The sequence below is a fragment of the Ambystoma mexicanum genome, chromosome 7q (genome assembly GCF_040938575.1).
Source record: "Ambystoma mexicanum isolate Mex_15411 chromosome 7q, UKY_AmexF1_1, whole genome shotgun sequence".
Classification (NCBI taxonomy): domain Eukaryota; kingdom Metazoa; phylum Chordata; class Amphibia; order Caudata; family Ambystomatidae; genus Ambystoma; species Ambystoma mexicanum.
The window spans coordinates 719,278,565-719,303,203 of NC_090941.1; the positions used below are offsets into that span (position 1 = coordinate 719,278,565).

The 24,639-nt window shown below is 48.6% G+C and overlaps 1 protein-coding gene across 4 annotated transcripts in view; it reads left to right on the forward strand.

The window, feature by feature from the left end:
• The window catches only part of PSPC1 (paraspeckle component 1), a 998,435-nt gene that overhangs the window by 175,124 nt on the left and 798,672 nt on the right, over window positions 1–24,639 (forward strand). For all 4 annotated transcript variants that reach the window (XR_011284271.1, XR_011284272.1, XR_011284273.1 and 1 more), the window contains exon 3: window positions 16,098–16,193. Coding sequence is in view for 1 of the 4 variants with exons in the window: in XM_069640796.1 (XP_069496897.1) it covers window positions 16,098–16,193 (96 nt within the window). In the remaining 3 variants the exon portion in view is untranslated. The remainder of the gene's footprint in view (window positions 1–16,097; window positions 16,194–24,639) is intronic.

Genomic DNA, 24,639 nt, shown 5'->3' on the forward strand with positions numbered 1-24,639 from the left:
CGGGACTAGTGTTGAGGGACCAGAACGTTTTTACCGGGTCTACACCCGAGGGGCTATGCCCTAATACTGGATATACATCCAAGGGGGTGCCTAAACGCAGCTCTACAGACCCCCAGGTCGACAGTGTAACACCTACTGGGCCGAAGCCCGAGGAGTAGGATAGGCTTCGTGATCCACACGCAAGTGTCTTGGACGCGGCCGGGCCCAGCGGGCAGAGCACCACGTTGCAGGCAAGTGGCAAGCAGCTCGACAAAATGGCCACCGCGCCAGTAGGAGGCACCAGTCTGACGCCATTCCAGGAATTCGGCGAAGAACAAGTGTAAAGGGACTGGCCTCAACCAGGTACGTGGCCTACAGTCTACCCCTCATTTGCGCAGGGCAGCTTTCCTCTGCGTCCATATGGACTGGGTATGCAGCGGCTCCAGCAGCCCCCACCCGCTACCCTGTCAGCACCCCCTGCCACCTCTTTGGCCAGTGAGGAGGTGCTCTTCGAGAGTTTCCTCTGCTTCATGACTTCTCCGATAGGGGTTTATCAAAGAAGCCATCAGGTAAGTCATCCCCGCCATGCTAGCGGCAACAGACTCCTACATCGGGCCCCCAGACCCTGGTGCAGCCGCCTCCTCATGCTCCACAGCCAACTCTGCAACTCCACCGCCTCCTTGGCCTCCTGCTGCGGTCCCTGTACCCCAGCCTCCAACGCCATCTACTGCTCCACAAGATCCTCCAGATCCACAGGATCGAGGACGACGATCCGGACATGCCATCCTCAGCCAGGGCCTTCCACAAACCTCTTGCTGGCCTGGTGGAGTAACTGGGCTTCCCCAACCCGAGGTCGAACAGCCGGCAGAGGGGCATCTGGCTGAAGTCCTCAATCGATGCCCCTCTGCCAGGGATTCCACTGCAAACCAATGTAGTCTCCCTGGCCAAGAAGGGTTGGCTCAAGCCCCCACTCGGCCCAGCCTGTCAATTGGCACCTGGACGCCAAGTACAGGCAGATGGAGGGGGATACACTCTTGCTCTTGACCCATCCTCAGCCACACTACTCAGTGATCGCTGCGGCATCACTATACTCCAAGCCTCAGTCGTCATCAGCCGCCTCTGTGGCGCTGCTAGGCAAGGAGAATCTTGTAGGCGTACGGCAAGAGAATCTCCTCCAACGCTTCCCTGCACTTTCGTCAGGCCAACGCAGATGCCGTGCTGGCTGCTGCCAACCAAAGGTTATGGTGGGAAATTGCAAACTGCCTCCCGGAACTCCCCACCCAGTGCCAATCGTGCTTTAAGGCGTGGCTAGCTGAAGACAAGCTGGTGGCGCATGACCTCATGGAATCCAGTGGCTCAAATCGATACTGCAGGCCATGCCATCTGCATTGCCACAGACATGAGAATTAACAGCCTGGCTCTGGGCAACGTAATTCAACCTCGATGTCCAGCAGCGCATACTGTTCAAAAGGGGGGGGGGGGCCCTCTTCCACTCCTCTACAGACAAGGAGCTGGGCAAAGAGCTCACAAACGGCAAAGTCTATGCATTCTTACAAAGACCACGCCCAAATCGTACACCCAATCTCAGCAGCGCTTGGAAAAAGGTCGTACATATGGAGGGTTCTGCGGCTTACATGGACACAGATCTAGGCAGCAGGACCGCTTGCTGTCTGAGAATGGGCGCAAACAAAAAGGGGCGGGGAGAGAGGAGTTGGAAGGGCTTTTTCCAGTCCCCCTGCTCAGCGTCAGCCTCCGAGGGAAAGAAGTCATGACATGTTCCTTCGGGTCCACATGTCTCCATTCGGGGCAGGCTTGCTCTCATGCAAATTTCTGGGGCCAGAATTTCGCAGACCCCTGGATCCTCTTCGTAGTATCCACTGGGTACTGCCTCTCCTCCCTCCTCCACTCCCACAGGTTGGGACAGCAACTCTTTAGGCAGAGATCCGGTCGCTCGTAGAGAGCCAGGCAGTGGAGGAAGTTCCAGCCTCCCAGCGAGGCTTTGGCTTCTACTCCAGTATTTTCGCCATTCAGAAGAACCAGGCGGGCCTGAGTTGTGCTGGACATTCCCACCCTCAACCTCTCCTTACCCCTGCAAAAGTTGATGATGGTTACGCCAGCTTTTATAGCGGAGACATTGGACAGGGGAGACTGGATGTTCTCCATAGACCTGAAGGACGCGTACCTACACATCCCGATTTGGCAGCCCCATCGTTGGTTCTTAAGGTTATGGATCATGGGCTACCATTTCAAATGCAAGGTTCTCCCGTTTGGCCTCGCTCGGCCCCCAGGGTCTTTACCAGACTTATGAACGCAGTAGCGGCAGTCCTCAGAGAGCAGGGGCTCCACATCTATCCATACCTCGACGACTTGCTTGTCGGGGCAACCTCCCTGGAGGCGGTCCTCTACTTCTCCCATGCCCTTATGAACACAGTGCATGACCTGGGCTTCTCACTCAACCTCAAGAAGTCACGTACCTCCATCTCTCCACCCGGACCTAACTTGGTGGTCCAGGAACTGCAACCTACGCGGGCAAGCCCTTCCGGCCACCTTCTCCGCAGGCCACCATCAGACTCTTCACTCGAGGGCTGGGGAGCCACCCTGGACGATCTCTCGGTCCACGGCACCTGGACCCGACAGGAGCCGGAATACCACATCAATTGGTTGGAGCTGAACACCATCTGGCTAGCGCTCAGCATTCCTACAACTTCTCAGGGGCAAGGTTGTCCTCAACAAGCATGTACTAGGTCAACAAGCAAGGAGGCACCAGATCCCCTCCTCTGTGCAGACTGCCGATCAGCAGGTGGGAATGGGCCTTGGAAAGTGAAATTTTCCTCTCTGCCGTCTACCTCCTCGGGGAATCCAACCTGGAAGCAGACAGGCTCAGCAGACGGAGTGGATAATTACGAGTGACAGCTAAATGACCTAGTAATTCAGGTGATCTTCGACAGGTGGGTATCTCCCCCAAGTGGATCTCTTTGCCACCTGGCACAACAAGAAGTGTCCTCAGTTCGCATCCTGGCAAGGGCAGGGCCCTGGCTCTCTGGGCAACGCATTTCACCTCATTGGACTGGCATGAAAGCCTATGCCTGTCCGCCCACTCCTGATACACAGGGTCATTTGCAAGATCAAGGAGTCCCGCCAACTCCATCCTGATAGCTCTATGGTGGCCAGCCAGATCTTGGTTCTCGAAGTTACTCAGCCTCTCGGAGGTGCCGCGATACACATCACGACGGGCCCAGCAAATCATCTGGGGCAGGATCATACACCCTGCACCAGGGAAATTATCCCTGACAGCATAGTACCTGAGCAGGTAACGCTTTGGCACCTTAGCCTCTCACAGGGCCAAACTGGAGATCGTACAGGGCGCCAGGAGCAAAGCTACCAGGTCCCAGTACAAAAGCAAATGGACCAGAGTCTGTCCCTGGGCAGACTCCAAGGGAATTGACCCTTTGGCTTGCACCTTGGATGACGTGCTCTCCTTTTCTGGGGACACCTCGCTCATTCAGGAGTGCAGGTGGGTACCTGCTGCATATACCTTGCAGCCATTGGGGATTAGAGGAACTCGGAGGAAGGCATTTTCTCCTCCAATCCTACAGTCAAACATCTGACCGGTCTCGCTAGGCTCTACCAGCCTGTCAAGAGACTGCACCCGGTTTGGGACCTCAACAGTCTTGGGTGCACTGGCACGCAAACCATTCAAGCCAATGGAGTCTGTCGATATCAGGTTGGTCACAATCAAGACTGCCTTACTAGTCGGCCTTACCTTGGCTCGTAGAGTCGGCGAGATCCAGGCGCTGGTTGCCTCTGAGCCATATACCACCTTTCACAAGGACATGGTAGTCATGCAGACGCACCTGGCCTTTCTGCCCAAGGTACCATCTGCTTTCCACCTGAACGAGGAATTGGTCCTGTCTATGTTATTTCCCGATCCTCAGGACGAGGCACAGAATGCTGCACTGCTTGGATGTCAGGCGTGCTCTGAAATTCTACTTGGACAGGACCAAGGGTTTCTGCAAATTGGACTCAGTTTGTCACTTCTGGAGGCTCAAGACTGGATTCTCCAGCATGGGGTCTGGCATTGATTCACATGCTCATGAATATTCCCTGTCAGGCTGGGAATCCTCGGTAAAGAAAAAATTGGTTTTGGTTTTCTCAACTATCTTTCTACTATTAACCAATCACTGGTCTCTGGGTCATACTGCCCCTAGCCAATGACTGCGGTCTACCTAAGCCCCTCATCTGGCAGCCATCTTCAGATTTTTACCACACGTTCAAGTGTTGGCAATCCTCGTGCTTGGCTCTCGAGCTTTTACTGCATATTGCGTTTTTTGAGTTTTCTGTCTTTGTAGGTCAATTGAGCTTCAAGCTCCACCGATTCATCATCGGCTTAACAGGGACCTGTTTTCGCAAACTTCTACGCCACTCAAGGGTGATTTTAGTTTTTGTTTTTTCTCGCTGAGTTCCACTTCTTGTAGGATTGTCAAAGATTCTTGAGGCCTACCCCGCGTGGACGGCTGAAGATGAGGGAAACTAGACGCCTCTGTTCAGGATTTGTCAGGGATGTGGACTACGGAACATTTTCTTGGACGATGGGCACTCCTTGTGCCTCTATTGCCTTCACTCGGACCAATCGCACGTGGAGCAGAACTGTGCGTTCTGCAAGGACATGTCCTCCCGCACCATGAAGGACCGTGCCAAGCGGCTCTGATAGGCTGGAGATGAGGCCTTTGGTGCTCCGGCAACCGGGGCCCAACAAAAGGCAAAGCACTGCGAGTCTGTATTGGGGCCCGAAGGTCCAGACTCTGCACTGATGTGCCTCAGCGCAGCCATCCCCGGACTCTGGTCTCCAGCGGCCAGGAAGAAATCTACAGGGTCGGCGGCATAGACTCCCACTTCCCCACTGGACGGCGATGGGAAGAAGCTGGACGCCATGGGACGTCTGGTTATTTCGTCAATGGCGGCGACCATTAAGGTGGCCAACGCTCTTGCTATCGTCGCCTGCTATGATAAAGAGCTGTGGTTTCAAATCGCCCCCTCCTGTATTTCCTCCCAGATGAAAAGAAGGCAGAGGCCCTTCAAATCTTACAAGAAGGCGAGGTGGCTTCAGACCATGCCATCACGGTGGCCACAGACCTTGCCGACACAGGTTCCGCTAGATGGGCATCAGCGTTTGCCTTCGCTGGCGTGGTTGGCTCAGGGCCACCGACTTGCGTCAGGACGTACAGGCGAGGATATTGGACATGCCCTTCGGTGGGGCTAACTTGCTAGGCTGTGGACTAGTCACTGCAGGCCATCAAGGCAGACACCAAGACGGCCCGTGCCTTAGGCACGCACCAACAACGGCGGCCGTCCTTTTGGTGGTCCGGATGCAATTCACAGGGTGCCTCCAAAGGATTTGGTGGCAGCTCTTCTTCGTACCGTCAAGCGGACTTTCAAACCCCAGCGCATCAGGAGACGGTGATGACTGACACCTCACTGGAGGGATGGGGCGTGCATACCGGAAATCTCTATGCAAGAGGCCTGTGGCTCCCAGATGAGAGGTTGTTGCACATCAATGTCCTGGAGCTCCGAGCAGTGTTTTGGGCTCTCATCATTCCTTCCGTCCCTCAAGGGCAAGGTGGTGCGGGTCTTCACCGACAACCCCACCACAATGTTCTACTTTCGGAAGCTGGGGGGCACCAGGTCACCAGCTCTCCAAGGAAGCGCAGGACCTATGCACTGGGCCGTCACCCAGAGGATGTTTGTTACCCTTTCATCTGGCAGGAGTGAAGAACAGTGTCACCGACTCACTCAGCAGGGAGCTGCACTCTTGCCACAAGTGAACTTCAGCAGGACCAGGTGGATCTACTGTTTCGACGATCGGACAAGCCCCAAATCGATCTGTTTGCGATGGCGACGAACACAAAGTGCCAGAGGTTCACCAACAGGTTTCCCCAGCCGGGGAGCATGGGGGGATGCGTTCTCATTCCCCTGGGGCAACCTGTTTTATGCGTTCCCACCATTGCGACTCATCAGTCAACTCAGACGGTGCTGTGCAGGATGATCCTTGTCGCAACGGCGTGGCCGAGGCAGATGAGGTACCCGGACCTTCTGTACAGGTCGGCGTCCCCTCTAGTCAAGCTTCCGGCGGACGCAGATCCTCTCGCCAGGGAGGGAGGCACGATTCAGCACAAAGACTCGGGTTGCTGAACCTGCGCTACAGTTTGGAGGATCCGAGATCCCGGTGGACTGGAAGGAGGTACTTGCCAAGGTCCAGGCTTCTTCGACTCTTTGTGTTACGGACATAAATGGAAGAGGTTCATCGCCTGGTGCCATGCACAGTAGATAAACCCTCTATGGATTACAGACCCTCAAGTGCTGCAGTACTTGCTGTTGCTGGCCAAGGCGGGGCTGGTGCACCCCTCTATCAAGATGTATCTGGTGGCTATCTCACGCTACATCAGAACTCAAGGACGATCGTCGCTGTGCTCGCATCGCCTGGTTAAAGGTTCTTGAAAGGAGTGTTCTGCTCGTTCCTGCTGGTGAAGGCTCCGGCCCCAGCGTGGGAACATAATGTGCTGCTGATTAGGCTAATGGGTCCTCCGTTCGAGCCTCTGCATTCGGCACCTCTGAAATTCCTATTGTGTAAGACTGTTTCTACTGGCCATCACCTACGCACGAGTGGGAGAGATCCAGGCCCTGTCCTGTAAGCCTCCTTACTTGACTTTCTACACAACAAGGGTCGTGCTACGGACGCACCCCTCCTTCATGCCTGCGGTGCCATCGGACTTCATCTCAACGAGGTATTGGTGGTGCCAGTTTACTTCATCGCCGGCTGAGAGGAGTTTGCACTCGCTGGATGTGGCTGGAGTGCTGAAGTTCTACGTGGACCGCATGAAGAGTTTTAGGAAGACATCACAGCTGTTTGTGATCTTTGGCCCTGTGAACAAAGGGAAGGCCCTCTCCAAGGCTTCCATTTCCAGATGGCTCTCCGGCTGCGTCACCCCTTGTCACCGGTTGGCAAGCCGACTGTTTCCTGGCTATCCAAGAGCCCATTCGACCAGAGTGCTTGCTGCAACTAGAGCGTTCCTGTCTGGTGTGCCCCTGTTGGACATCTGCAGGGCTGCTACATGGAGGTGGACGCACACCTCACAAAATTCTACTGCGTCGACCGAGATTCCAGGGAGGTGTCCAGAGTTGGCCAAGCAGTGCTGCGCGACCTGTTCGCTTGAAGGTGATCCTGGTGAGGATGTAAGCGATGCTTAATGTTGAGCCTTTCCACCCCCTGTGGTTGTGCATGTGTACTTATATTTATTTTTATTGATGAGCATGTGAATCCATGCCAGACCCCATGCTGGAGAAGGAACAAGTTACTTACCTGTAATTGTTCTCCAGCATGGGTCTGGCATGGATTCACATGCGAACCCTCCCGCCTACCCCTCTGGTGCTCTTCTCTTGGTCCTACTGCCACTTTACGTGCTGCCAAATCGGAAGATGGCTGCAAGAGGAGGGCCTTAAGTAGAGAGCAGTCATTGGCTGGGGGCAGTATGACCCAGAGACCAGTAATTGGTTATTAGGAGAAAGACTGTTTAGTTTCTGAACCAACTGATTTTTTCTTTGCCGAGGATTTCCAGCCTGACCGGGAATATTCATGAGCATGTAAATCCATGCCAGACCCATGCTGGAGAAAAACAGTTACAGGTAAGTAACTTGTTCCTTCTGATTGTATCTGCTTAGATGCACATGCACCCACCCTTCCTCCCCTGCTCGGGTGGAAGGAACATAGTCTTCTTACTATTGTCTTTTATGTACTCTCTCACAATGGTCATTAGGCTCCCTCATGGCAGAAAAAATACAATCTGAGGGACCTTGACGCGTGAGGGCTTTTAAATACACTACACTACACGTCACGTTGGGTATAGTGTTACAGACACACCCATGTCAACGTCCCATTTTGATCTTTGAAAGACGAGATGCAATACACTGCGGATACCACTGGATGTCGGACTAGAATCTGAAATGGTTACTGCCTTTTCATCAAAGACCTCAAGATCATCCACCGGGAGCCAACTCTGTATAAACTCCAGACCTGCTCCTTGTTTTGGAGATTTTAACCCTGCTAGAGAAGGGTGCAATAGAACATGTACCTGTAGCGGAAAGGAACAAGGGTTGATACTCCCCTTATTTTCTCATCCCCAAAAAGGACTGAGGAATGTGACCCATCTTGGAATTGAGAATTTCGAACAAATTCCGCAGGAAGGACAAGTTCATGATGGTGACCCTTTCTCAGCTCCTTCAGGCTCTTCAGCTTCAGGGCTGGCTGGTTTCATTGGTCCTTCAGGATGCTTACCTTCTTGTGCCAATCCATCTCAAGCACAGAAAGTACCTTAGGTTCGCAATTGGTAGTTCTCATTATCAATTTCAGGTTCTACCATTTGGGCTGACCTCCGCCCTGAGAGTTTTCACCAAACTGATGGTGGTGGCAGCGAGTAGCAGAAGGGGATTCATGTCTACCCTGATCTAGAAGATTGGCTAATCAGGGCGAGGTCAGTCGAACGAGCGCAGAAACATCTGGCTTTGACCTTCCACTTCTTACAGAGTCTGGGCTTCTCCCTAAATTACAAGAAGTCACAAATTATTCCAAACCAAAAACTCCCAATTTATTATTGGAGCAATCCTGGACACTTCCTCAGGGAAAGCCTTACCTCCCGAGGAGAGAGCTCACCACATTCTGCAGATGGTAATGAAGTTTCAAAATGTCCAACATCTACCGGCTTTCGACTTTCTAAGGTTGTTAGGCCTCATGGCATCGTGCATTTTTCTGGTGCCAGAGGCCAGATTGAGGATGAGATCCCTTCAATGGGCCCTCAGGACTCAATGGTCCCAGTTTTTAGGGGAGATGTCAGATCTCCAAGTCCCAACCAAGTGGCTCAAGATCTCCTATGGTTGGATTACAAGGAGAATATCCTCGGGGGGGGGGGGGGGGGGGGGAACCTTTTTGGCAACCATGGCCGGAGATGACGGTAGTGATGCACGTCTCACTCACGGGGTGGGGAGCCCACACCAACAATCTGACAATCAGTGGTCGTTGGTCTCCATTGGAGTCCAAACTACACATCAACGTTTTGGAGCCAAGGGCAATCCGACTAGCGCTGAAAGCCTTTCTGCCCTCTGTACAGGGAAAGAATGTCCTGATGATGACGGACAACACAGTGGCCATGTACTACCTCAACAAAAGTGTAGGCGTAGGATCACGTCCACTGTGCAGAGGCAATGCAGCTCTGCTTCTGGGCATGCAAGAAGGAATCTCTTTATCGGCAGATCACCTAGCCGGAGATCTGAGCACAGCAGTGGACGCTCTGAGCAGGCAGAGCAGTCTCCCATGAATGGGAGCTAGCTCAGGACTTGGGGGAACCCCTCAAGTGGATCTGTTGGCGACCAGTGCCAACTGGAAGTGCAAGCTGTACTGCTCAAGGGAATTTCCTCCAAGAGGAGCTCTAGGGCACGCGTTCGTGGTGGACTGGGTATTTCCACTCCCGAGTTTCTTCCAGTCCCCGTGATTCCTCAGGTAATCAGGAGGTTGAGAAAGTGCAGGAAAACCATGATCTTAATTGCCCTGGATTGGGCCAGGAGGACGTGGTACTTGGACCTTCTGGACATGTCCATCTGCCCTCCAATGTGTCTTCCACAAAGAGAATCTTCTCTTGCAAGGGGAAGGTTGGGGTTCTCTATCCAGAGGTCAAGACACTTAGCATTCATGCATGGTTTCTGAGAGGCTGAGGTATAAGGATTGGTACCTCCCGGATGACGTAGATTTTGTTTTCGGCCAGAAGGCCACCAACAAAATCCCTGTACCGGTGTTGGAACAAGTTCAGTAACTGGTGCAGGGATAAGAATGTGGATCCATTTCTTTGTAACAGTACTTTCTTTTCTCTTACATTTAGCCAATTTGGGGCTCCAAGCTGGTACTATAAAAGGTTACTTGGCAGTGCTGTATCTTTAAGTGCTCCTCGGAAGAGATGTCCTATTTTAAAATGCATTTAGTCATTCAATTCTTGAAAGGGCTGACAAACATATACCCTCTGGCACCTTTTCAGGTGCCCATCTGGGATTTAAATTGTCTTTAAAATGTCTTGTGTGCTCCTTTCGAGCCTTCACATTCTTGTCCATTAAGACTGCTCACTCTTAAGATAATTCTGTTAGTGGCTATAACTTCAGCCCGCAGGGTACGTGAGTTGCAGGCACTGTCTTATGAGCCTCCTCACACAATTTTCCATAGGGACAAGGTTATCCTAAAAGTCAAACCATCATCTTTCTTGCCTAAAATGTCTGATTTTCATCTGTCACAAAAGATGATTTACCTTCCTTTTTATCCTCCACCTCACACTAGTAAGGAAGAGGAAAGGTTGCATAGACTGGACCCAAAAAGGGCTCTCAGTTTCTATATTGGCAAATCTCCGACAATGTAACCAACTATTCGTTGGATATACTGGGCAAAAATTGGGCCTTGCAGTATCTAAATCTCTATTCAGATGGATAATTTTAGCAATCTCTGAATGCTATAAACAAGCTGGGAAAGAGCTTCCAGATGGATTAAGGGCTTCTTCAACCAGGGGCATGGCAACTTCCATGGCTCTTCAGAGGGGTGTCCCAGTGCAGGACATTTGTGCTGCAGCCACCTGGTAGTCAATGCACACCTTTGAAGCATTATTGCTTGGACTCAACCTCATATCAAGGACTATTTGCAAAGGCTGTCCTTCATTCAGTCCATAAGTAACATTTCCAGTACTCCCACCTCCAAATGTATCACTGCTATGGGAGTCTATCATAAAATGAGGAATACGTGGGAGGACACAATCCATTCGAAGTACAAGTTACTTACCAAGTAACGTTTTTCGATTGGATGTTCCTCCCACGTATTCCTAATCGACCCTCCCAACCTACCCCTCTGTACAGTTTATGCAAGTTGCACTCTAAATTCCTTTAGAGCCTGAGGACTTTAGACCTGATCAGCTGATGCGACCATGAACACCGTCTAAACAGAAATGAGGTAACAGGTGCTGCTCGAGCCCTTTATACAGCGGATGACTAAGCTGAAGCAGCAGAGCTGGGATACGAATACCGTAAGATGAGGAATACGTGGGAGGAACATTTAATCGAAAGAACGTTATAGTTGGTAAGTAACTTGTTCTTCTGGAGCAGTTAGGCTCCCCGCTGACAAATCTGCAAAATAAAAAAAATAAAAATTTCAGTCGCACGCGACTCCGGTGGGAGGACAAATCTTGTCTCATCTGGAGGCGTGGCAAACATTGCTCACGATCATTGGGTTTTGTCATCGCTCTGGCTTTGGCTTGCCGCAAAGTAGCTGCAATAGATTTGGTTTGATCTGGAATATCAACCAGCGAGGAGTTTGCTCTACAAGTATTTATTAACCAGCTAGCAAATGACTGTTTTTGATTTCAACTTCTGCTGTAGGTATGTGCTTCTAGATTCTTTAGCCAAAATCAAAACTACACATGAGGCTGAGAGTGGAGATGTGCTCTCTCCTCAGTTTTATCGTACTTCCCTGTCAAGGTTAGTCTTTAACATTGGGTTGTTGGACTGACTACTGATCAATGTAATCTATTATATTTTTAAAGATGCTTACTGTCATGCGTGCCTAATCACAGTACTACTGATATGTCTTGTCCCCTTCACTACTTGCTTGTGGGTGTCCCCTGACATCGGGTGTAGCCCGCCGCCAGACGCCATAGGGGGACCTAGTAACCTTGATGTCTATCCCTCTGACATAGTCTTCATAGTACCCTGGTTTTGGCTCAAATTAGAATAGAAAGTTAAACTCTGGTATATTCGCACACAGTACCAGCTAATAAAGTAACTGTTGCCACAGAACTCTTTGCAAACCAATCCTGTTTGCTTACAATTTTTAAAGTAAGGTCATATAAGATGGGAATCTGGTTGAGACAGACTGATCAAAAGTGTAAGATGACCTGGGCTGTCGGCTATTTAGTTAGCATCTTATGAGGAAAGAAAGAATTTATTTCTTAGTACATCTACTGACATGCAGGTGGAACATCAGCGGCGACCAGGGAATACCGCCAGGGCAGGCAGGGACTGTTAAAATGTTGTTGTTTTCGTCCTTTCTGCATATGACATTCCCAGGTAAAGTCTAAAAGCGACAGTCTAGTAAGTGATGTGCTCCACTAGACTCATAAGACTCGAACAGTTTACTATCTCATTCAACTGAGACATTCAAGATCACAGAATTACTCACAAGCAGATCACTTGCCCATTGGAGCACCCTACTTGGGTATGACTGCCCTTATTCTTTTCGTGTTACAAAACAGTGCTTGTGCACAACCTGCACTAACTATTGCCAAGTAAAACAAACCCCTCCCCCTGGTTTCTTTAGTCCTTTGCCGTATGAGCCCATCCACCTTCCCTCGAAGTGGCAGCAGATCCTACAGTACAGGTTTTTGTTGTCTTCAAGGCTACATCTACCCATCACAGCCATACGGCTACAAGCACCAGGTGCTTTGGCGCTATGGCCAGATGTGGAGGCCAGTCCCCTAGGGACTCGGTGGCTGGTGAGGACCGCTTCTTTGAGTGCTTCCTCATCATGCGCTCCCCTCAGGTGAAGGGGCTTCTGAAGGATATTATCCCATGGGTGGTGCTGCCCTGGCCACCCACCTCCTGTACCACAAACTCCTCCACCAACAGCTGTTGATCTGGTCTGCGCTCCGGACCTGAGGGGGGGACCCTGATTACCCTTGGTCTGTGAAAAGGGGTACGTGATTTACTGTTGCCAAAGACAATGAACCCTCTGCACCTGGTAAGTCCTTTCTGGGCCTGGCAGAGTTCTTGGCTTGGGTTGGGATGTCTCCTCTTCCTGAGGCAGCCCCCACGAGGAGTCGGGTATGCTAGCAGAGGTCTTGGGTGAAACGCACCACGGTCTGGTCTGGCATTCCCCTCCAGAAGGATGTCCTGCAGGTGTTGCAAAAGATTTGGGAGAAGCCCTGGTCAAGGTTCAGATGAACAAGAAGCCAATCCTTCTTGCCTCCCAACCGCTGCCCCATTATTTTTGTGGCGGCTCTGGCCACGTATACTAAATCGTAGTCTTCCTCCATGGGAGCTGCCTCCAGTTTTCTCTTCAAGGAGTAGAAAGTCCTTTAGGGAAAGTGCTGTTACTCCTTCTCAGGACTCCATCTGCGGCAAGCCAACGCAGACGCCCTCTTGACTGCAGCAAACCAGGAGCTCAGGGAATCTATGCCCGACCTTCCTTCGGACAAGCATGCACCCTTAAGGCTGGGCTGGCAGATGCTAGGGCCATTGCGCAGGACCTCATGGAGTCTTGTAGTCTCCCACATTGACACAGGGTTGTGCTTTGGGGTCAAGAGGACTGCGTGGATGCACACCATAACGTTTTCATCTGACATGCAGGATCAGATCCTGGATCTGCCCTTTGAGGACGTGGACTTTTTTCATTTGTCGACCGATGAGTTAAAGAAAACCACCTCTGAAACTTGCCAAGTCCTTGGCCATCTTCACGAAACCAGGTCAGAAATTCTTCCCTCAGTCCCAGGGCAGGACCAAGTTCAAGCTTATCACTTTCTCTGCCTTAAAGGGTTTCCGGGACTATGGTACACGAAGGCCTGGCAGGTCGCCCAGTGACAAAAGGATGAATCCGCAGAGGATGTTACATGGGGTTTTCCACCTCACCCCTTGGTTCGCCTGCGGGGGGGGGGGGGGGCGCGTTTGGCTCCTGTTCAGGATAACGGGAAGAGTCTTGTCAGCAGGGGAAGCCAGTGACCAGCCGTCAACCAGCGACGACTAGTACGGTAAGAGTGGCCTGGGTGGGGAGTAGAGCAATTACTCTACCCTGGAAGTCCAGCCACTTAGCAAATTTACCTACACCTGTACAATATTTTGATTACTTTCCCTTGCCTCCCTCTTTTACTATAGCAATGTGTATAACCCATCGTGCAATCCACAACACTGGCCCTGAATGCCTGCGAGACAAAATTGTCCCTTATCAACCGTCCAGGAATCTCAGATCTCGCAATGCATTTCGCCAAGTGATCCCACCGCATAGCTCCATAAGACTTTGCGGCTTCTCCATCTGTCAAAGCACCAATCTGGAATTGCATCCCCCTACACATTTGCAACATCAAAAACCACCTGAAATTCAGGAAGGCCCTTAAAACCTGGCTCTTACCAATATTCTCCTGAGCCACTGCACCCTGTGAACACTCAACTATATCTCCTCTGCTTTCGATCACAACCCAGGGGTCGGCAGCTCTCGCAGAGGTTTCACCTGACACACCACCACTCTCTGCTCAACACTGCCCGACCTCTAGAACTCCAGTTAAGCCAGCAGCTTTCGTTGTGGCTTTCCTGAGCCACCTACATCCCACCCACAACACTACAAGCACCCGAGGTAAGCCAGCAGCCTTCACTGTGGCTACACTTGCCTCACACTCACCACGTCCACCAATCCACACGAGAGACAATTACGAGATAAGTGCCCTGGCTAGCACAAGCACATCATTAACTATTCACTGTCTGTCAACCCGCAACACTCACCCTGGGAAGCTCCCACACTAGCACCCCCTCCCCCCACCCTATTCCCCAAACTAGGTCCAACAAGCCCTCGACTGTTACATTACGAATACTTGCTATACAATTGTCTGTAACCCACAACCTTTCATGCCTAGGCCCCCTCCAACTACATGGCCTCTGTGGACATCCGTTTGGTGACGCTAAAGAGTGTTATTGGTGGCTCTCACCTCTGCATAGTTTTGGTGAGCTGCATGTGTTTTCGTGCAAGCCCTTTACCACGACAAGGTCATCTTGCACACTCACCCAAACCTCTTGCCAAAGGTGCTCTCTACGTTGCATCTGAATCACATGTATGGTTCAGGCTTTTTCGGAGGTGTACATGGCCAAACCTGTTCCTTGGAGGGATTCATGCCCATGCGGTCAGTTCGAAAGACATGGCCGTCATGTTTCAGTTTCTTGGGATGTCTACAGCAAGGCGGCTACTTGGGCCACTCAGTCGGCCTTCTGTAGGCAGTACTTGTTGCACACCCGCTCCACGTGCGATGCAGTCTTTGGTCAGGTGGTGCTGAAGAACCTTTTTGCTTTATCCTCAATATGAGGCTGGTTGTCACAGCTCCACCATATGCTCTTGTTTAATGGAATCGCCCACAAGAAGGGAGGGAAAGGGCAGGACGTATGAGTAATTAAAGTTACTCACTGTAGTTGCGAGTCCTCAAAGTCCCCTTTCCTTCATATGTCCTATCTGCCTTCCCCTGCTAGTATGCCAATGGCTTATAGGTAATAAGAGTAGCCAGGTATCAACGGCCAATGTGTTCAAAGGGGACTGAGGTGAGGTGCTGCAGAGTGGCCCTCTTAAGGTTCTGTTGTCCCCATGTTGGGGGCGTGAGGGAAGGGGATCGATGCCCACAAGGATGGAGCAAAGGGGACTAGGTGTACTCTAGTCACTATGGTGAGTAACTTTAATTTGACAGTGTTAACCTTAAACTCTATTTGTCAGTATTGTGTTGGTCTATATTCGTCTTTCATTGTACTGCTGTTGCAGCTCATTCTTGGTAGTGAAGCCTGACTTAAGTCATACTACCATTTTTGAGAGTTCGGGGTTGACTTGATGACACCTTACTATTTCACTTAGACTAGGGATTCCTGCAGCTATTCTGTGGAGAAACCCCAACACTGATGGAGTAAAGGGTGGTGGACAGGACCAGGGGGAGGTTTTGGTTTGGGGTAGTTGGGGGGGGGGGGGGGGGGCATGTATAGTGTCGGGTGGTGCAGGGTTAGAGTATGTGTGGAAGTGAAGAAGTGTGGTTGAGGAAGGGACGGGGCAACCAGGAATCCCAAATGTAGCCTATTGCTTAATTGTTTCTAAGTTGTGTGAACAGATTGTGAGTAGATCTTCACAATTTTGTTTACTTCAAAAAGACTTGGTTTTTTAATCTAGCAGTCTACTTACTATATTACACCAGGTACATTGTATTGCTGTTTAATGTGTATTCAATTTATTTAGGCAATACCATTTGTAACTACTTATGTAATGTTTACTTGCAAATCACTTTCTTTAATATAATGCTTATTATTTGCAGAACGCCACGTCCTGTTATTGTAGAACCTATGGAACAATTTGATGATGAAGATGGACTTCAGGAGAAATTTATTATGAAATCACAACAGTATCTTAAGTAGGTTTTCTTTAATTTGAAGAGTAATGGTATTTTGAATTATTTCTGACGCATACACATGGATTGGTTCCTTTGAGGGGAAGCCTGTGTTAATCCCTGATTTTAGATGGGGTGGAAATCTGTCCATTGGTTAATGGCCAGGCCCCCAATTGCTAATGAAAATGTATACCTAGTCGGAAAGACTTTTTCTTGAGTGAATTAAGTGGGTGTTTTTCATGGGGAGTTTACTTGCTTGTCAAAATTGGTGCATAATGTTAAAACCTTGGATTTTTCAATGTGCATTCCATGTTTGCTAATAGTACTAAGCTTATCAATGTTTCTCAGGTTTTCACAAGATGAAGATTCTGGCATTGTATTAACTTATCTTTTCTAACAATTCTCTTGAATGATGGAGGCCTAATGGAATGAGCCTTGATCAATCTTGAGTGAGCTACTATGGATGTGCTTAACCAGCCCTAGTTCATGGCTGCACCCTGTGATTTTGAGCTCAACCGACCTTATTACCATTTCCACCACCAGGCCCCATCACTTGGACTGACCACTCCATCCCATTCTCTCTCTCTCCACACACCAGTACCACCTCAAACACTCGCTCACAGATAAAGAACAAGGTAATCTCAGACCTGGCAGAAGCCCTGCTCTCCTCCATCCCCGCACTAGCCCCCCCAGAAAGGCCTCCACCCATAGACCCTTTTGAATTCTGGCTCTTCAACTCACTTCTCACCCCCTCGAACTCCACTCCAGCCTTCCAAGGCCCAGCACCCTTCCCCAAGCCCCCCCACCCTGGTTCACCCCCCACCTCAAGGTGTTATAAACTCGAAACCACTTCCTAGGGGCCAGCCACCTGAACCCCAGAAAAGAAGCAACATATTACCACCTTTGCTGTATCGACAAAACTGATATCCGCAAGGCCAAGAACATCCTGCTACAATAACTGAAAATGGACATTGCTTCAAGTAGTGTGCTAGATGGCCTCTCTTTGGACTCACAACTAATATCATATAAACTATACTTTACTCTCTTCACAAGTGGCAATTCAAGCTAATCTTTTCACCTTTTGTGGTTTAGAGATTAGCATGTCGATTGACAAGTTACATTTTCCATTATATGATAAGTTCTCATGCAAACGGCCCAAAGACTCACCCTCTCCATTCCCCATCTGCTCCCCCATCACTGCATACAAGGAGTCTGGCGTGCTCGCTACCAATTTTAAATAATATCTCCGATTGAACCAGCAATGGCTATGAATTTAACCCCAGTTCAAAAACGGGTCAGCAAACCTAACTCGGGTTTTTCATACAATGTCAGTTCAAAGCCATACATCAAGGAAGGAACTATTCTTCCCATGTAGACTAGATTAAAGACTGTAGGGTAAATGGACAATTTTTTTTGTTGTTGTATGTGCTTCATCTGGCCTGCATACTGAGTTCCTTTAACTCTTAAAGACGACTTTCTAATCCTGTGTTCCCTGACCTCGTTAATCCAAACCCCAAATATTTTCTCAATGGCGAGACCACTAGTGCTGACAAGTCTAACTTTCTTTTAAATCTGGTTTGTTTAGGCTTCCTTCCATTATAGCACAAAATGGCAGACATACTCTGGTTTACAGGTAACCTGTTTAAATTTACGAAATCTGTGAGGTGATCTAATAGCCCTTGAAGACCAGTAGGTGTTCTGTCTAGTAAAAATAGGTTGTCCGTGTAGGTCACCCAGTAATGGGCCACTCCATTACTCTTGGCGGTTGAAATGCAGCGGTTTCCAAGTGTTCCGCTTGGTCCGCTAAACACAAATTGAAAAGGCAGGGGTAAAGAAACACCCCTGCCTTCCACCCTGGTGTGTCGCTATTGATTTTGTTACCTCCCCATTCTTTCCCAATCTCACTTGACCTCTAAGTATGTAACTTCATTAGGTTTTCCAGGGTGTAATATGGAATACCCCACTTAAGAAGTTTTGGACCATAGTCGCTCTGTATCGGCTATCAAAAGCCAAGCTTATGTCATTGCTTGCTACATACAGAGGAATTATTTCCCTCAATGCTTGACTGATCTGTCGGACTGAATGAAGGGGCCACTAGCATCTGTGCTTGTACCCCTTCGAAAGCCTCTCTGGAATTTGGACAACCTCAAGGTTGACACTATGCACTTCTCGGGACGCATCTAGCAAAATCTTGCTTTCCACGTCCAGGAGCGCAATTGGACAATAGGCCCAATCGACTGCCCTTCTTAAACCGGCACAATGACGGAGTTCCATGATTGAGGAAAGGCTTTCTTGTCAAAAAACACTTTGAACATTTTTTTCCAAGGATCCTACCCCAGAATTTGGGGTCCTTTGTCATTACAGGGTTACACAGGCTATTTGGGCCTGGTGCCTCTGAATTCAACCCAGATTGTGATTGCCAGAAGGTGCTCTCTGGTAATGTAAACTTCCTTTGATAACCATATGCAAACTTTAGGGGCTATTCACTTTTTTTTAATGCAATTCAAAGTTTTTGCAACAAACATCTAGAATGGGATTCATTCTACAGCCTCTTCCCTATCTTAGGTTAGCGATGCTCCAAACTTGTCTACCATTATTCTGTGACTGCCTCTAGCATCTGGTTTCCGTCTCTTTGCATAAGGTACCTGTTGTATTCAGCTCAGTTTTTGTAGGCCTGCCTTTCTCTCCGTATCCGGCATTTATTTCCCTCTATATGCCAAAACCCCTTCTTATTTCTCTAATTACTCTGTGCATTCAGTACTTTCTTAACCTCTTTTGGGTACTTATGCATGTATTTTGTCACAACACAAGCAGACTTGTTGGAAAAGTTCAAAACTTTGTAGTTTATGAACATGCTGAATGAAGTTCTCCACCCAGAAAAGGCTCATCTTTTACAGGGATGGTCGTAGAGTTCCAAAACTCCTTAATCAGTTTATCAAAACCGACAGGGTTCCTTCTGTTCCAACTTAAACTATTTTCTTTTTTAATGGCTAGCTACTATATTTCTACAGCCGGTTGGTTACCTTTTGGGACAGGCACTGCTAAATCGAGTTATAGGACCACCAAATCATGGTCACCATATGCATTTTGTATCACTCCCATAGAGATTGTATGGTAGTACAGGATTTTAGACATTACTATATAATCCAACCATGAAGTCAGTTTTATCTCTGTGCCCAGTTGATTGCAGCGGAGAATCCCCCAATACCTGACAGTTTAACACTTATTGAACACCAATCTTCCCAAAAGGCCTGCCATGTCGCACCATTTTCCACAAGAGAGAAAGTATGATTATTTGTGAGATCAAGACCTCTCCCAAAATCTGTGGTCTGAGGTACACTGTGAGTTAAAATCCCCCACCATGGCTATTTCTGAATCTTGAAAGTACATGCTATTTTTCAAGCACCTTAGAACCTGTAAGATGTTGGATTACAGTGAACGGAATAGCAGTCTGATTTTAGCACAAGAACATTTATCCATACCTTCAGTTGAATTTCTAAATGGACTAGGATTCTTCTATGTTCCTTGGAGTACAATTCCCGGGTATACCCAAACCATGATTAATCATTGTGCACAAGCCTCCCGGTGGTTTACTATGAGTGCCGGCTGTTTAAAAAAAGTCACCATCCCATGCCAAATTGTCTATAGAGCAAGTTTCTTGGAGGCACAGTATCTAATAGTTTTCGCGGGTTTCTGCTACCGCCCCATCCTTGGTCAACTTACTATAAAAACTCTGATGTTGCAACTGAAGTGTTTCATTGTGTGAGCCCTTGGAACACAAGAACTCCATCGTTCCAGCCTCTCTGATCAACGTGATTTTTGCCACAATGCTGAGATGACGGCAGGTCAGTTGTTTCTTTCTCTACGCAGATGCCCTCTACCAAGCATGAATTTCAAATGACATACCCACTCCATTCCCCTTATGCACCAAACTTCCCACCTTTCTTTCCGCTGCATTTGTCTCCCTGATTCGGGAATTCCACTCGCTGTCTGCTGACACCGCAGCACCTAGTTTTATTAGTTTCACCAAAAATTGGGATAATGAAATCTGCTTCCTCGGGTTGTGTAAGCATTATTTTGTATCCAATCATCCCCCTTTGTTTACATGGTAGTTATTTTCCTGTGACTGGTATCTACGCCACCTACAAGGACTCCTGATAAACACTTTCTCTCTAAGATGGCCGCAGGGTAGATCCTGCCCACGGGCTTGGGTGTATGCATGCTGTTCAATAACCTTACCAGTTCACTTTCCCACTATTCCCCCCCCCCCAACACTTGTACCTCTAACACTTAGCAGGCATACCCATCTGCCCCCATATAGTTAGGGTCACAATAGTTTAAAAGGGCGGGTCAGACCTTCCCATCCCTGAACTCCTCACAGCAGGTGGGTAGGCACTGTTCATAATTTTGTGCCCAAGTGGTCCATTTCCCCCTCAACCCCCTCACAAATCCCTTCTGTTGGCATTTAGTACTTATTTTCAACCCGAGGAGCCCCTTTCCAGCGTTTAGGAAATATTTCTCTTTAATGCACATTTCTTTCCATCTTTATGGCACCCCAAACTTTTTGCTTTTATTTTTGAATCTGACCTGCACTTTTTGCAGTGCACAAAAGCCTTACACTTCGCTACACTGGCTTTTGCTCATGTTATGGGGCGACTGACATGGCCTTGAGGCTGTCCGTAATGGGGAAACGTTTCCCCTTAGTTGGGTTACTACTTTTGGTTTCCATTTGTATCACTTGTGGTAACTGTTGATCATTTTTGTACAATGCAGCTTACACTGCAGTACAATGGGGTACATTTTTGTTTTGCCCTAGACGAACACTGAGGATTTTTGGTTACTCTAAGTGTGCTAAAAGGTTAAGCTGGTGGCAGCAGTGACTTTGCCCCCGCTTGATGGGCTTTTCGTTTTAGCCTTACCGCGTTTACCGAGTTTGGCTACCAAATGTGGCTACTGGTCAAACATGGCCATGCCACGAGATTTTCGCTTGTCCTTTTGCCATCTTATTTAGCCTTGTTGCGGGCCTGAGGGGCCAGCAAAATCCTTACAAGGACTTCCATTGCCCTGGAAAGCAGGAGCTTTCTGCGGGGTACTGGAGGGCGCTGTTTGTGAACAGTATGTAGGCTGGGACTGTCTGGTCCCAATCTACAAACTATTTTGTGTCTTGACTGGTATGCATGAAAGTGCCCGCTCGTGGTCCTGATTGGAGGAAGAGGACCATCCCTGCACCCATTTCAGAGATCCTAGAGAAACCTGAAGGAGCCAAGTATCCTACCCAGCTGCGAGACCTGCGAAATGTTGGCGTCCTAGCACCAAGGGGACCAGAGATGGGAGGAAGTCCAACCGACCGCAGTGTTTGAGTCCCTTTTACATCGCCTTGCTGTGGTGACCACTGTCTGAAATCGCATACCTGGCCAGAGTCCAGTCATAGCAACAGTGAAAGACTCTAACCGGAAATCAGCTAGAACCTACAACTCCTGCAAATCGAGGATTGCAACTTTCAGCTGGAAAAGCAACCTTGGACCCTTTTCCTCTGTCCTGCCGAGTGTGGGGAAGAATAGAGTACCGGGGGGGAGCGGGGGAGGGGCGGGTTAGTTAGAGCTTCTTACTTATCCCAATACTCCCATTCTAAGTCAATGGGCTTATAATAAACCATTATTCTAACAATTTTGCCTTTGCCATTGCTTGCTTGCGCACGACTTCTGAAAGTTGGGGATACTACGGTTAGCTAGTTTAACTTGTACTCTAACCATAAGAAGCTTTCAGTGGACCTCAGACCCTACCATCATGTTTTCCTACTTCAAAGATTCTGTGGAACTTTTACCTGAACTATTGGGCAAAAGGCTCAGACTACTTAAGGCTGGATTTAAGTTGGGGCACATTCTCAGTGGACATGGAGTGCAAAACATTACTCTTACCTTTTCCTTTGCAGGAGTTTATGATTTGTATTATGCCCTATAATTGAGTGTATATATATTTTTATCAATGCTGTGTGAGAATTCTACTCGCTAGTAGTCATTTTTCTATAGTGTGTTTTGGCCAATAAATGACTATTTTTATACATCCTGTTTAAGTGTTATCTGTGGTTCCCATTATGGACCCTTTACAAGCTCACCACCTCTGAAGAGCTTGGCTTAGACTGCCTCACTGCTACCTGAACTGGTTTGGCTACAGCGTCCCTGAATTGTCCCCGTCACTAAATATAGGTTGGTCTTCTGTACATCTGTCCACCAGGCCAGAGTATAGAAAAATCAGTCCTAACAGCTGTCAAAATGTTGACATATCCCTACCGGGATCCCCACCCTACAAGATGGTTGGTGCCCCATCTTTTGGGACCAACACACCCCGAGGGGATTAATTCCTTCCTTCTCACCCCATTGGGCAGAATTGCATGCAGTACCTTCTGGGACCACCACATACAATTAGGACTACAGGTGTAAGCAAAAACCAACCTTTGGTATAAGTCTGTACTACAGTTTTGTGGTAGCGAGCTGAGTAGCCAGGCTTATCTGAAGAGGGAATGTAAGCAGTACAAGAGGTTACAGAGGTCTCAGAATCACCGTGGTTCAAGTAGACACTTATACTCAAGGTTTCTTGGTTAGCCACTTATTCATTTATTACACAATCATTTAGAAAACATTTACTAGAAGAATGCAACTTAATATACACAAACACACTTCAGTAGCAAACAAATCTGTTTCTGAACAAATTAAGCTCCACTGAAATGGGAGCAAAATGGCACAAGTTAGCAGAATAGATCACAAATACGATCACAGTGCAAATAGTTCTAGTTTACTAGAGGACTTGATTCAGTTCAATAGGCCTAGGCCAAAGTCAATGGACTAGTGTCGTGGCTAGTATAGAGCAGCTCTTGAAGTAAACGGTGAAGTCTTTGCCAAAGTTCTCAAAAGTAGTTTGTAAGATAGAATCATGTGTTGGGTCACAAGCTGATTAGGCCTTTAAGTTGGGAAAGTTCCACGATATTTCACCACAAGAGAAGCGTTCTCTCAATCGGGTTGGCACAGTATCTTAGTATGAAGCAAAAGATGCAGCTGAAGACGATGGTTCCTGGCAGTTCCTGCAGATCTCGCTGTTCCTGAGCCTCAGTCGTGGGGGACAAGATGGAGGACGTCGGGTGACTCCTGCACTGAACAGGATCGTCGGAAAACGCGGACAATATTGAGTCACTTCATTTCGAGTAACTGTTGATCAAGCACACAAGCTGGTGTCCTTCCGCCTGGTTAATCCTAACCAGCTTCGAGAATGGTATCCAGGTGGCTTACGAGTTGATTGGTCCCACCAACTCAAATGAAGAAGTCGTCCTTGAAGGGGCTTCTCTGGCGAGATGAACTTTGCGATTCGGACCTGCAGCAGGGCTTCACCGGGCAAAGCAACGGTCCAGGAGTTGCAGCAGCCGTCCACTTCCAGCTCGTCTTTGGTTCTTTCGTTCCAGTGGTTGACTCTACCTTTCAGTCCTGAAGACTCGCCTTTTAAAGTTTTCTCCCTTTCATTCCAGCCTAGCTGTCACTCGCCCAGCAGGGTGGCTGTCCTTGCTGGACAGCCAGCCAGCCAGCCAATCACACCAGAGTGCATTTGGGTCTCCTAGGAGACTAAGCACAGGGAGTTTCGGGCACCTCCCTCACTTCCTGCCCACCCCAGACACTCAGAAGCTGTCTTTAATCCTGAAGCCCGCCAAAGGCATGGAAACAAAGGGAACAAACCTGGTTTGGCGTGCAGAGACCCACTAGAAGGAACTTTCCAAAAAGAAATGGTGAAAAAAGACAGGTACCTGTTTAAACAAAGGGGATGAAGGTGCCATCTTGAAAAAATTGGCTACTGCGTTTTTTTTAAGCTACCAGTGTTATCTGTCGGGAAAAATCATGGTAGTTCGTTGTAAAACCACTGCCACCAGCTATTTAGATAGAAAACGGTAGCATTTGACTGCTACCTGATTTTCTAGCCACGGATACTAGGTAGCCCCTCCAGCACTCTATAGGAAGATGGTGTGTGTTGTATATAGGAATTTATAAAGACTAGTAAAGTAAATTTCACTTTACATTCTCTGGGAAATGTTATTTTATCCCAGAGAAGGTATTTAAACCTTTTAGATGTCTAAAAAGACATCCCTGTGTCACTGCACTGAGGGTGCTGTGTAACGCATATAAAAAGATGCCTATTGAGTGATCTTAAAACGGCATAACCAAAAGAAATGAATACAGAAAACAAACCGAATTAAAAAGTACTGAGTCCCAAAGTTCAGCAAAAGAGCTGAGGGTGTCTAAGGTAGAGAGGAATTGGCACATTATAAGAATTCTCCCCAACATTCATTGGTCTCAAAGGCCACTTCGAGGGGATTGGGTCCTCCAACATATTCCATATCTGAAAGGTAATCTCCACAGCTGTGCTGCTTTTGGAAAATTTTCGGCTCCTGCGTCGATGTTGATACGTTGTCCTCGGGTCTCCGTCGAGC